At 42.4% G+C, this 14,905-nt stretch overlaps 1 protein-coding gene across 1 annotated transcript in view; it reads left to right on the top strand.

The window, feature by feature from the left end:
• The window catches only part of LOC115127896 (lysosome membrane protein 2-like), a 54,498-nt gene that overhangs the window by 29,301 nt on the left and 10,292 nt on the right, over positions 1 to 14,905 (top strand). Inside the window, exons 6-8 of the mRNA XM_029657509.2 lie at positions 415 to 534; positions 9,469 to 9,647; positions 14,703 to 14,821. Of these exons, the coding sequence (XP_029513369.1) occupies positions 415 to 534; positions 9,469 to 9,647; positions 14,703 to 14,821 (418 nt within the window). The remainder of the gene's footprint in view (positions 1 to 414; positions 535 to 9,468; positions 9,648 to 14,702; positions 14,822 to 14,905) is intronic.

Below are 14,905 nucleotides of genomic sequence, written 5' to 3'. Positions count from 1 at the left end.
CTTGTGACCAGAGCCCCTATGGCAATTTGGAATGCAGACTGCAGCCCCAGAAATAGAGACTCCCCGGTGGTCCCTGGCCTAGCCAGAACCCAGAGCACAGAGCTGTGTGCTTGACACATCCTACTACTTAGCCCAGTTGGAAAGATCTCAATGAAGGCTTCCTGTTAGCTTTCTTCTAATGTAATAACAGACCTACCAGTATGTATCATGCAGCACCCTTTCCTTCCCCCTTTGATTAGATAAAGCACAAATGTTGATTAGCTTTCTTTAATAATGTTGACTGATAAGTCACACAAGCCTAAACAATCAAGCATTGGGCTAGATGGCGATTTGTATTTAATAGGTATCATAAAGATGTACATGTATATTTTTTCTTTAATCAAGTTACATTTAGAAATACATTTTGTGTTTCAGCAAACTGAGTCTGTGGACATCTGAGCAGAGTAACATGATCAACGGTACAGATGGCAGTGCCTTCCACCCCCTGCTGTCCAAGAAGGAGAGACTGTACATCTTCAGTCCTGACCTGTGCAGGTAGGCTACAATACAGAATCTTACAGATCAGAACAGAACAGATGTCTCACTAAACTGTATCTCAGAGGTCACTAAAATGCACACATTTTGACAGGGTGGGGTCAAATCCAGGAAGTATTGCTTTTATTTTATTTTATTTATTTTTTGAAATTAGGAAATTGAAATGACCCCAACTCTGCTAAACAGTATGTCAAAGGTCAGTGTTGAATATATACAGTTTTACTTTGGTAAATGGATCCCACAAGAAAATTGTAAGTTCAGAAGCGATGTTGCTCATTTGAGCGATGGCCTGTGGTCTCATGTGTGACTTTTGTGGTAGTTTCTTTACTATTAAATGAGGAGAGACAAACTTATCACGGAGTATATCGGAGTTATACTTAAACAAAATCTTTATTCTCTTATTAATAATGGTCAATACAACACACACATATAAAGTGAATCGATTGAGTGAGCTATGATAATGATAGCTGGTCGACGAATCACCCTCAGATGATTCATTGAGAGCCCTGAGACAAAGGTACAAAGGTCTTTTATAGCCAAAATACACCTCCTTCAGTCTGCATGACAAACAACAGATGTATGGAATGGGTCACAAGGTTAAGATTTGTATGAAAGATACAAAGACTGTATCTGCTGTAAAAACTGTTATCATTGTGTAGAGACCAGGGTCTGGCCCCGAGCCATCTCTCCCTGGTACCTTCCAGTCAGGCGCACAGACACTAATCATGCTATGGAATGTCGGCTTGTTAGGTTTATCACTAATCCATCGTAAATCTTTTGTCATTGTTAAATCTTCCAGAGGCCCATCCTCAGTAGAACACACACAGATGAGTGTTTTAACAACCCCTTATTCTGTGGCAGAAAACAACCATTTGATGCAATAACAGTATTATAACATAATCTTGTAATTTATCTCACATTCCCCAATGTTGAGAGTCCGCTCAATTTAAAAGAAAATTACAAGATTTAAGAACATTAATTCACTTGTAGAAAATGCATACATTCTTCATAAAACAAGAAGCATGAAAGCAATAATTCATTACGTGTATTCCTGCATGTGACAGGCTGCTATAGCACTGGCTCAGCCTTTTCCAAAGAAACTTAGCACTGTCTCCCATTTCAACCTCCAACACAATGTGTCTGGGGAGGTCCTGATACACAGACACCTGCTTGGAGTTTATATGATTCAAGGTTATATCTTCATAGACAGTGAAAATCTAATATTTAATGCATAATGCAGTGCATGCAACAATGGAGTTTAATAAAATAAGCTTTCGTTTTCTATCACACTCTAATGGATCAGCAAGGTGGAAATAACTATTTCCATCCCAGAAACTAAAATCTTGTTGGACAAATCCAGGTAGTGGCTCCTGATTTAAGTCAAATGTATTACGTTTGTGCCTAATGAACATGACCCAAGACAAGCATCATGATTCCATTATTTATAAGGCCACTATTTATTTATATATACCTATAGATAAAACATATTAGGATCAGTTTCACTCTCCGGATCAGAGTTCACCCTTTCCATTCACCAGGGCATGCTGAAAATAGTGTCAACATCTTTAACTCACAACAGCAATCAAAACAATCAATCCATAATACATTAATGGCTTCACTCATATAGTTATTAACATATTTGTTATGCCGGTGAGTGAGGACCCAAAAGCGGTTTAACAAAAACAGAGTCCTTTAATGTCAAAACACAGGGAAGACATAGATCCTCTTCAGATGTATAGATTGACAAAATAGACAACCCACAGAGAGGGCGACAAATAAATCATAAAGTCCTCTGATATTTACTGAAGAGTCCCCTTCTTAGCAGCAGAGGAGAATAGCAGGGTTAGCGGCGACAGACTGCTGGTCTCTCTGGGTAGGCGCGGGTTGTAGAGGACAGAGGTACCTGATCACACGTAGCATCAGATGAACAGGCAGATTCCGACAGGACGGGACAAGGGTGAAGCAAACGAGACGATAGTTTGGTTCTGGCATGAGAAACTCAAACGAGAATCTGACAAAGACAGAAGCAGGAACAGAGAGAGAAATAGAGACCTAATCAGAGGGAAAAAGAGAACAGGTGGGAAAAGGGTGAACGAGGTAGTTAGAAAAGATGAGGAACAGCTGGGGGAAGGAGAGGAAGAGAAGGTAACCTAATACGACCAGCAGAGGGAGACGGAGTGAAGAGAAAGAACAGGAACAAGACATAATATGACAATACATGACAATATTAAACTCAGATCAATCCTTCAGTTTTAAAAATCATTCAGTTATCAAATCATTATTAGAACCCAATTCATTATCCAACCAAAATGTAGAATGACATTGCTCAGTGATAGGACCAATCACTTAAAATCCTCAATTTAACACACATCGACATTGGCAGAATGTACATGTATATTAACATACAGTATAATTATCCTATAATTCTAGTATTAACATTCTTATCATGATTATAATTACAGATCAGTGTACTAATATATTCTTAATCTAAATGACTATAATTTTAGCAGTGTGTAGAGTGGATGGCCCATGATAATGTTCCAATTTCAATGTCTCACCTGAGCCACCACTACCTTTACCACCCATTATGTCTTGTCCATTTGTCAACCAGTATACCAGCGACATAAGAGAAGTTTGGAACAGATTTCTCCCCACCACATGGACTCCTGTCACACTCCTGAGAGAAAAAACAGCTTAGATTGGGTGCTGTACACCGGTTGCTGGCTATGTCTCAGGTCTCTCAGTAGACAATAGAAGTGGTGCGGACGGGGCTGTATTGAACGCATTTGTCGCTCTTCTTCAGGCAGTTAGAGGGGGTTTTGAAGTACACACACTGTTTGGTCCAATTATCTCTTCCATGCATTATTAAGACACCAACTAACACCTTTCATGATAACCTCAAGAGAGGACAGATCAGAACAACAGTTTAGTTCAGTTCATTTTTGATTCCGGAAATCCAGACAAGCATTGACTATATGATAAATGATTACTTTGACCAATTATTCTTAATACCAATGTCTAAACATATGTCAAAGAGAATAACACATTCTACTGAAACAATTTTTTCAAATTGGCTATACTCCCCATCACACTGTCAACTTCACCGCAGAGCCAAAGGAAGTTAGACCTATAACCCATCGGGAGAAATCCCAACCAGCCATCAGACCTAATCTGGTGAGATTTGTATAAAAATGAACAGAACAAACAAAACAAGCAACACAGCAATACTCTTCTTCACATATCACTCAATACACTCGTACATACAGTTGAAGTCGGAAGTTTACATACACTTAGGTTGAAGTCATTAAAACTCGTTTTTCAAGCACTCCATACATTTCTTGTTAACAAACTATAGTTTTGGCAAGTCGGTTAGGACATCTACTTTATGCATGACACAAGTAATTTTCCCAACAAATGTTTCCAGACAGATTATTTCACTTATAATTCACAATTCCAGTGGGTCAGAAGTTTACTGTGCATTTAAACAGCTTGGAAAATTCCAGAAAATGATGTCATGGCTGTAGAATATTCTGATATTCTGAGGCTAATTTACATCATTTGAGTCAATTGGAGGTGTACCTGTGGATGTATTTCAAGGCTTACCTCCAAAATCAGTGGGAGAAGGGAAAAATCAAAAGAAATCAGCCAAGACCTCAGAAAAACATTTGTAGACCTCCACAAGTCTGGTTCATCTTTGAGAGCAGTTTCCAAATGCCTGAAGGTACCATGTTCATCTGTACAAACAATAGTATGCAAGTATAAACACCATGGGACCACGTAGCCGTCATACCGCTCAGGAAGAAGATGTGTTCTGTCTCCTAGAGGTAAACATACTTTGGTGCGAAAAGTGCAACTCAATCACAGAACAACAGCAAAGGACCTTGTGAAGATGCTGGAGGAAACAGGTACAAAAGTATCTATATCCACAGTAAAACGAGTCCTATATCGACATGCAAGGAAGAAGCCACTGCTCCAAAACCTCTGGTCTGATGAAACAAAAATATAACTGTTTGGCCATAATGACCATCATTATGTTTGGAGGAAAAAGGGTGAGGCTTGCAAGCTGAAGAACACCATCCCAACTGTGAAGCACAGGGGTGGCAGCATCATGTTGTGGGGGTGCTTTGCTGCAGGAGGGACTGGTGCACTTCTCAAAAAAGATGGCATCATGAGGATTGAAAATTATGTGGATATATTGAAGCAATATCTCAAGACATCAGTCAGGAAGTTAAAGCTTGGTCACAAATGGGTCTTCCAAATGGATAATGACCCCAAGCATACTTCCAAAGTTGTGGCAAAATGGCTTAAGACAACAAGGTCAAGGTATTGGAATGGTCTTCACAAAGCCCTGACCTCAATCCTATAGAACATTTGTGGACAGAACTGAAAAGGATGTGCGAGCAAGGAGGCCTACAAACCTGACACAGTTACACCAGCTCTGTCAGGAGGAATGGGCCAAAATTCACCCAACTCATTGTCGGAAGCTTGTGGAAGGCTACCAGAAACATTTGACCCAATTTGATCATATTACTCCAGTGCTAGCCTCCCTACACTGGCTTCCTGTTAAGGCAAGGGCTGATTTCAAGGTTTTTACTGCTAACCTACAAAGCATTACATGGGCTTGCTCCTACCTATCTTTCTGATTTGGTCCTGCCGTACATACCTACATGTACGCTACGGTCACAAGACCACAAGACGCAGGCCTCATAAATTGTCCCTAGAATTTCTAAGCAAACAGCTGGAGGCAGGGCTTTCTCCTATAGAGCTCCATTTTTATGGAATGGTCTGCCTACCCATGTGAGAGACGCAGACTCGGTCTCAACCTTTAAGTCTTTACTGAAGACTCATCTCTTCAGTGGGTCATATGGTTGAGTGTAGTCTGGCCCAGGAGAGTGAAGGTGAACGGAAAGGCTCTGGAGCAACGAACCGCCCTTGCTGTCTCTGCCTGGCCGGTTCCCCTCTCTCCACTGGGATTCTCTCCTCTAACCCTATTACAGGGGCTGAGTCACTAGCATTCTGGTGCTCTTCCATGCCGTCCCTGGGAGGGGTGCATAACATGAGTGGGTTGAGTCACTGACGTGATCTTCCTGTCTGGGTTGGCGCCCCCCTTGGGTTGTGGCGTGGCGGAGATCTTTGTGGGCTATACTCGGCCTTGTCTCAGGATGGTAAATTGGTGGTTGAAGATATCCCTCTAGTGGTGTGGGGGCTGTGCTTTGGCAAAGTGGGTGGGGTTATATCCTTCCTGTTTTGCCCTGTCCGGTGGTATCATCGGATGGGGCCACAGTGTCTCCTGACCCCTCCTGTCTCAGCCTCCAGTATTTATGCTGCAGTAGTTTATGTGTCGGGGGGCTAGGGTCAGTTTGTTATATCTGGAGTACTTCTCCTGTCTTATCCGGTGTCCTGTGTGAATTTAAGTATGCTCTCTCCAATTCTCTCTTTCTTTCTCTCTCTCGGAGGACCTGAGCCCTAGGTCCATGCCTCAGGACTACCTGGCATGATGACTCCTTGCTGTCCCCAGTTCACCTAGCCGTGCTGCTGCTCCAGTTTCCACTTTTCTGCTTGCGGCTATGGAACCCTGACCTGTTCACCGGACGTGCTACCTGTCCCAGACCTGCTGTTTTCAACTCTCTAGAGACAGCAGGAGCGGTAGAGATACTCTTAACGATCGGCTATGAAATGCCAACTGACATTTACTCCTGAGGTGCTGACTTGCTGTAACCTCGACAACTACTGTGATTACTATTATTTGACCATGCTGGTCATTTATGAACATTTGAACATCTTGGCCATGTTCTGTTATAATCTCCACCCGGCTCAGCCAGAAGAGGACTGGCCACCCCTCATAGCCTGGTTCCGCTCTAGGTTTCTTCCTAGGTTTTGGCCTTTCTAGGGAGTTTTTCCTAGCCACCTTGCTTCTACACCTGCATTGCTTGCTGTTTGGGGTTTTTGGCTGGGTTTCTGTACAGCAGAAACGCCCTCTCCTTCTTCACATTGGTCCAAATCACAAATATGGCTAACTATAAACTTCATCATAATTATCAATATTACAAATTACCTTCAAATCAGTATTACAAATGACCTTAAATGTATTATCCAAATGGCTTTCCAGTGAGGGTGATCAAACCACACAGGAAAGTCAGGACAGAGGTCAGAGGTCATACAAACCCTTCAAATAAGTGTTTCTTACTATATTAGACTAATTAATAAAAAACAGTCAAACATTTCATACATTTCGTATCCTAGGGTTCCAGTAAGTTTTCAGTACTTGTCTTATCAAAAGAATTCATATGTTCAATTAAAACTCAGAAAAGAATAACTTCAGAAAAATCCATGTATGTGTGTCCCTTTAAAAACTTCTCTAGGATAGGGGGCAGCATTCGGAATTTTGGATGAAAAGCATGCCCAAATTCAACTGCCTGCTACTCATCCCCAGAAGATAAGATATTAATATTATTAGATTAGATTAGATTTGGATAGAAAACACTCTGACGTTTCTAAAACTGTTTGAATCATGTCTGTGAATATAACAGAACTTATTTAGCAGGCGAAACCCCGAGGACAAACCATTCAGATTTTCTTTTTTTTAGGTCACTCTCTTTTCAATGAGGTTTCATTGGGAATCCAGATTTCTAAGGGACCTTCTTACAGTTCCTACCACTTCCACTGGATGTCAACAGTCTTTAGAAATTGGTTGAGGTTTTTCCATTGTGTAATGAAGAAGTACGGCCATCCAGAACGAGGGTAACTTGAAGTGTTCTGTTAGATAGTTGCGCATGACCAGAAAGCTAGCTACAGTTTGTTTTCCTCCTGTATTGAACACAGATCATCCCGTCTTCAATTTTATCGATTAAGTTGTATTACAAAAGTCATTTGAAATGTTTTGGCAAAGTTTACAGGTAACTTTTGAGATATTTTGTAGTCACGCAAGTTGGAATCTGTGTTTTTCTGGATCAAACGCGCCAAATAAATTGACATTTTGGATATATATCGATGGAATTAATCGAAGGGACCATTTGTGATGTTTATGGGACATATTGGAGTGCCAACAAAAGAAGCTCGTCAAAGGTAAGTCATGGATATATTATATATTATATTTTTATTTCTGCATTTTGTGTCGCGCCTGCAGGGTTGAAATATGCTTCTCTCTCTTTGTTCATGGAGGTGCTATCCTCAGATAATAGCATCGTTTGCTTTCGCCGAAAAACCTTTTTGAAATCTGACATGTTGGCTGGATTGTGTAGCTTTAATTTGCTATCTTGCATGCGTGATTTCATGAAAGTTAGATTTTTATAGTAATTTATTTGAATTTGGCGCTCTGCATTTTCACTGGCTTTTGTCCAGGTGGGACGCTAGCGTCCCACATATCCTAGAGAGATTGATACCTTGGCACAAAGACAAACGGAAAACTCACTAAACCCAAATGAAAAAGCACACTCACAATAAATCAAACATAGTATTTTAAAACACCAACAAATAGTCATAACAAGTGTGTTGTGTGTGGGTATTTGCAAACCTTAAGGTAAAAACAAACAATAAAGGCCAGGCCTTATTTAATTTGGTAGTTTACGTTTTCAATCTCACACACCGCTCTCCCCAAGACCATAGCCCTGTGAAACATTTCAAAGAGAGAAAATGACTACCCCCTTTATGCTGGAAAAATAATTCAATTTCATTAGCATTCACTATACTAATATCATAATCAGTAACCCAAAGGTTTATGATAATGATAAGTCATTTTTACACACATTGTTTTAAGAATTAGGGAAGAGCTGATGCACTATGTCCCACATCGGCAAAATGTCCTTTGGCAATGACCGAAGGATCAAGTCAACTGGATGTACCAGTTTTGGGGTCAATTCCATTTGGAATTTCTGTTTAATTCCACATTGGAAGAATGTTAATCTCTCATGAAAAATAAATATATAAATGTAAAGTTAAATAAAGTTAAAGATCTAGCTGTGGATTTCAAGATTAGTTCAACTTAAAGATCATCTGGAGTTAGCATAAGGGTTTTGGTCAATTACATTTGGATTTAACTTAATTGAAATTGATCAGAAACCTGGGTACCAGTACCCCAGGAATCTCCAGAAGTAATTTCCCCTGTGGGTGACTTGTTGTGAGTGACATGACCTGTGACCCCTTGACTAACCTATGCATGTAAATTGGAGGGTGTGTGGGTAGAAGCAAGTGTAGTTCAACACATGTTCACCATTACACAGCTTTCTGAAAGATTAGCTCATGTCTCAGACAATAAAGAGCGTTGTTGCAGGTGGCCTACCTGAAGGCCTGACAGTCAGACCTGGGTTCAAGTCCTATTTGTAATAATTTCAGATACTTTAGCTGGGCTTGTTTCATCTTGCCTGGCATAATGGAACCAATAGAATCGTCACAATCGCCTCCAAGTAGCTTTGAACAAACTTTCAAAGGATTTGAAAGATTTAGAATACTATCTGATCCCAGGTCTGCTTACAGTATCCTTCCAGCCTTGGCTCAGACTGTGTGTTGGCATTCATCTTTTCTAAACACCACAGAATCCATGGCCATGTTTACAGTATGGTGCCTACACCATTATCTTATTGTCTAGTGCACTGCAGTTCACTAGAAAAATGTAACCCTTTTCACTAGGGGGAATGCAACACTTAATTTAATTAAAAGACCAGCCTTACTGTTGGTGTGGTTCCATTCATTCATATCAGTCCAAATGTGAGCGAGATAGTTTCGCAGATATTATGAGGTGTATTAATTTTAAACATTAGTGGGGGATGCTCTAAGTGAATATTGTGCTTGTTTTTCATAATCATGTTTGCAATTTAGTATTTTATTGTGATTTATATTGATGTGTGTGTTTTTTATTGTGCAGGTCTCATTTGAAAAAGAGACATGGTGTCAATATGACACCCTGTTAGACAATACTTTTTCTGTTGTGATCCTCAGGTCCATCTTCATGGAGTTTGAGAAGGATGTGGAGGTGAAGGGACTCCCAGCATATCGTTTTACCCCTCCTCGTGACGTGCTGGCCAGCAAGGAGGAGAACCCAGCCAACGAAGGCTTCTGTGTCTCCCCCAAAGAGTGCCTGGGTAGTGGAGTACTCAAAGTCAGCGTGTGTAAAAAAGGTAGTTTTCTCCAGCTCTCTACCTCCACCTCCTCTCCACCTCTCCTCTCTCTCTGTATTTCAGATCGGTGTAGTAGGCCCTATTCCATTTCAATCAGGTGAGTTCAGGGAACAAATTGAGATATACACACCCCAGAACACAGACACACTTACATGCACACACACACACACACACACACACACACACACACACACACACACACACACACACACACACACACACACACACACACACACACACAGAGAGAGAGACATACACAAACACACACACACACCATATGATACAGCTGCACCATCGAGAGCATCCTGATCGGTTGCATCACCGCCTGGTATGGCAACTGCTTGGCATTGGACTGTAACGCGGCAGGGTAGCCTAGTGGTTAGAGCGTTGGACTAATAACTGGAAGGTTGCAAGTTCAAATCCCCGAGCTGAGAAAGTACAAATCTGTTGTTCTGCCCCTGAACAGGCAGTTAACCCACTGTTCCTAGGCCGTCATTGAAAATAAGAATTTGTTCTTAACTGACTTGCCTAGTTAAATGAAGGTAAAAAATAAATAAATTAAAGGCACTACAGAGGGTAGTGCGTTTGGCCCAGTACTTCACTGGGGCCAAGATTCCTGCAATCCAGGACTTATATAATAGACTGAGCGCCAAGTCTAGGACCAAATATTATTGTGTTACTTTTTATTATTTTTTTACTTTAGTTTATTAGGTAAATATTTTTTTGACTCTTGAACTGCGCTGTTGGTTAAAACTTCTGCCCCTTTTTTTTAAAGGAAACACTTCTGGGAAGCTAGATGCTCAGCGGAGGCGGTGGTCGGAGGTGGTGGTCAGGTCAGCACGTGCAAGGGCAAGCAGGCAGGCAGGCAGGCAGGCAGGCAGGCAGGCAGGCAGCTCGATGTCATCAGGGTGTATCTGACATCTGCAGATTCTTTATTGGGACTCTACGAAGTTTGAGCTCCCCACAGAATACAGCCCACTCCTTACTTCAGAAGTATCCTCCTGAGTAATGAAAAAGTTGTCCCAATGCCAACTCTGCATGTATATCCTCGTCTTGGATCACAGTTGGTGAAAAACAACCCGACGTCAGAATGTGTAATTCTAATCCTTTAGCTAATGAGAAAGAAAAGGTTTACATGAAAATGATTACATATGTACAGAATTTACATGATTCTCTACCTAGGCTGCCACGGCAACTATATAACCTATAGAATGACTAGACGTGCTCTAAAGGGAAAGGGACAGATCCGATCACAACAGTATTTCAAGGACAAAGCCTCCTTCATTGAAATGATGTGGAAACAATGTTTATTCAATCAGTATGTGCCCACTATGTGTGGGAGGTCTCTTCTCAGTAAGCTGGGAAGTTAGAGGCCAACTACTGTTTTGTCTTAAACCTTGTTGTTTTGTTGTTGCTCTGGTGAATGATAACAGTGATGCATATTTAGGACCCTGCTGTTTGAATGATAAGTGACGAGACAGAGGCATTGATGTGAGTAACCAGTCTTGTTCAGTACATCACAATACATCCGGGTATCTCAAGCACACCGGGAAAACACATGAGTTGCAGTAATGAACGTTTACCAACAGATGGTATCACTGTGCCATCTTACACCCATAACACCTACCCCCTGAGAACTACTGTCAGCGTCGTGTGTATAGGTGGCAGGGAAGTCAGGCGCAGGAGAGTCCAAATAGTCTTTTAATAGTTGACCACGTAACATGCTCAATAACACAAAAATGTACAGACATAAACAAACATGGGTACGGGGACCCCACGCGCACCTATACAACCTAAAACTACGCTGACAATAAAACAAAGACTTGAGGGGAAACAGAGGGTTAAATACACAACAGGTAATGAGTGGGATTGAAAACAGGTGTGTGGGAAGACAAGACAAAACCAATGGAAAATGAAAAATAGATCAATGATGGCTAGAAGACCAGTGACGTCGACCGCCGAGCACCTCCCGAACAAGGAGAGGCAACGACTTCGGTAGAAGTCGTGACAACTACACTGTTCAGGATGTGGTTTTATTGGTCTTGTGAATCCTGAGCCATCTGTGTGTTGATCTAGTATTAGCTGCATCTCAAGGGGTTGTTTCTTTTGCTGCCCATTCACATTTGACATATTCCACTAATATATTGCAAACAAGAGGATCCAATCGCATTTGATTTACTTCCTCACTGAGCTTGAACAGCCTCTCCCTTTTCTCGTCATCAGAGTTTCAGAGCAGGAAGGGGAGGACCATCCTCCTCAGTGAATTTAATATTTTTTTTATTTTGAAACATTTAAAAAGTTATCATTTTTAGATAAACTATACCAAATACAGTCATGTCACCAAATAAATTATTAAAGCACACTATTTTGCAAAGAAGGTCTAAAGTAGCCTCAATAGCACTCTGTAGGGTAGCACCATGGTGTAGCCGGAGGACAGCTAGCTTCCGTCCTCCTTTGAGTACATTGACTTCAATACAAAACCTAGGAGGCTCATGGTTCTCACCTCCTTCCATAGACTTACACAGTAATTATGACAACTTCCGGAGGACGTCCTCCAACCTATCAGAGCTCTTGCAGCATGAACTGACATGGTTCAAAGAATAATTAATGTAGTGCTGAAAGCTTAAGCTACAGCTAGCTAGCACTGCAGTGCATAAAATGTGGTGGATAGTAGAAAATAGTTTAACAGTTTTGAACAAATTCATTTTTTCCAAAAAGAAGGAGAAACAGGAGAGAAATAGAGAGAGAGAGTGTCATTTTTTTCCACTTTCAGTTTCACTTACTTAGCTAGAAAATGCAGCTAGCTAGTTACGCCTACTGAAACACCCTGCTCAAACAGAGGGTTGCTATGTTAGCTAGCTGGCTATGACTATCCAACACAACAATGGAACTCTTCTAAGTTAAGGTAAGCTTTTGGTTTTACAAATGTATTGCCACTGGAGCACACCGGTGTAACTGCTTACTGACTGTACACTGTAATGTTACTGCATGATTGTAGCAGGTTTACTAACACGTTAGTTCTATTACCTATGACATTACTTTAGCTAATATGGTGACAACGATGTAGGCTGTGTGTTGCGGTTTGGCTTGGAAAGGTTTATTCGCCTGGTCACATATGTATTCATTCTGCCGATTCTGTTGAAAATGTTTCTTAAACAGAAGCAAACTGAACAAAACGGGGATAAACGTACCTGAATTTGTCCAATAGAATATATTGTTTGCAACTGTTGGACTAATGATTACACCCAATACCAGCTAGATACAGGAAATAGTGTGTAAGACGGTATTGATTGTCACTGTCTGTCCATGTGTCACTGTCTGACACATCAAATTTGTCTCATTTACATTTACATTTAAGTCATTTAGCAGACGCTCTTATCCAGAGCGACTTACAAATTGGTGCGTTCACCTTAAGACATCCAGTGGAACAGCCACTTTACAATAGTGCATCTAAATCTTTTAAGGGGGTGAGAAGGATTACTTTATCCTATCCTAGGTATTCCTGAAAGAGGTGGGGTTTCAGGTGTCTCCGGAAGGTGGTGATTGACTCCGCTGTCCTGGCGTCGTGAGGGAGTTTGTTCCACCATTGGGGGGCCAGAGCAGCGAACAGTTTTGACTGGGCTGCGCGGGAACTGTACTTCCTCAGTGGTAGGGAGGCGAGCAGGCCAGAGGTGGATGAACGCAGTGCCCTTGTTTGGGTGTAGGGCCTGATCAGAGCCTGGAGGTACTGAGGTGCCGTTCCCCTCACAGCTCCGTAGGCAAGCACCATGGTCTTGTAGCGGATGCGAGCTTCAACTGGAAGCCAGTGGAGAGAGCGGAGGAGCGGGGTGACGTGAGAGAACTTGGGAAGGTTGAACACCAGACGGGCTGCGGCGTTCTGGATGAGTTGTAGGGGTTTAATGGCACAGGCAGGGAGCCCAGCCAACAGCGAGTTGCAGTAATCCAGACGGGAGATGACAAGTGCCTGGATTAGGACCTGCGCTGCTTCCTGTGTGAGGCAGGGTCGTACTCTGCGGATGTTGTAGAGCATGAACCTACAAGAACGGGCCACCGCCTTGATGTTAGTTGAGAACGACAGGGTGTTGTCCAGGATCACGCCAAGGTTCTTAGCGCTCTGGGAGGAGGACACAATGGAGTTGTCAACCGTGATGGCGAGATCATGGAACGGGCAGTCCTTCCCCAGGAGGAAGAGCAGCTCCGTCTTGCCGAGGTTCAGCTTGAGGTGGTGATCCGTCATCCACACTGATATGTCTGCCAGACATGCAGAGATGCGATTCGCCACCTGGTCATCAGAAGGGGGAAAGGAGAAGATTAATTGTGTGTCGTCTGCATAGCAATGATAGGAGAGACCATGTGAGGTTATGACAGAGCCAAGTGACTTGGTGTATAGCGAGAATAGGAGAGGGCCTAGAACAGAGCCCTGGGGACGCCAGTGGTGAGAGCGTGGTGAGGAGACAGATTCTCGCCACGCCACCTGGTAGAAGCGACCTGTCAGGTAGGACGCAATCCAAGCGTGGGCCGCGCCGGAGATGCCCAACTCGGAGAGGGTGGAGAGGAGGATCTGATGGTTCACAGTATCGAAGGCAGCCGATAGGTCTAGAAGGATGAGAGCAGAGGAGAGAGAGTTAGCTTTAGCAGTGCGGAGGGCCTCCGTGATACAGAGAAGAACAGTCTCAGTTGAATGACTAGTCTTGAAACCTGACTGATTTGGATCAAGAAGGTCATTCTGAGAGAGATAGCGGGAGAGCTGGCCAAGGACGGCACGTTCAAGAGTTTTGGAGAGAAAAGAAAGAAGGGATACTGGTCTGTAGTTGTTGTCTCTTGACCTGTGTGCACCTACGTTGTAAACTTTCATTCATAGGCTAGGTTGTAGCAACCTCATGATGAGTATAGGGAAAATTTGAGTATCATGTAGAAGCCTAAACCTATCGCTGTTTCTTTTAACTGGATGAATGGAATATGAGTGACAGTCATCCAATATGCTGTAATAGAAATAAGGTGATGATCGTGACAAAAAATTGCACTGAAACTGCACTGACCACCATTGCTCTCCAGGTGCTCCAGTGGTTGTGTCTTTCCCTCATTTCTACCTGGGCGAAGAAAAGTACACTAACGCCATTGAAGGACTGAGTCCTGTGAGAGAGCACCACCAGACCTACCTGGACCTGAACCCGGTACACTGCCCTCTAGTGTTCACTTCTCTGGGGGTCTGCCCTAGAGTAGATAATCGACTTTAAAATGCATTGTTGCACCACCTA

Source organism: Oncorhynchus nerka, linkage group LG4, assembly GCF_034236695.1.
Source record: "Oncorhynchus nerka isolate Pitt River linkage group LG4, Oner_Uvic_2.0, whole genome shotgun sequence".
Classification (NCBI taxonomy): Eukaryota; Metazoa; Chordata; class Actinopteri; order Salmoniformes; family Salmonidae; genus Oncorhynchus; species Oncorhynchus nerka.
This window is presented reverse-complemented; position numbering and strand designations above follow the sequence as displayed.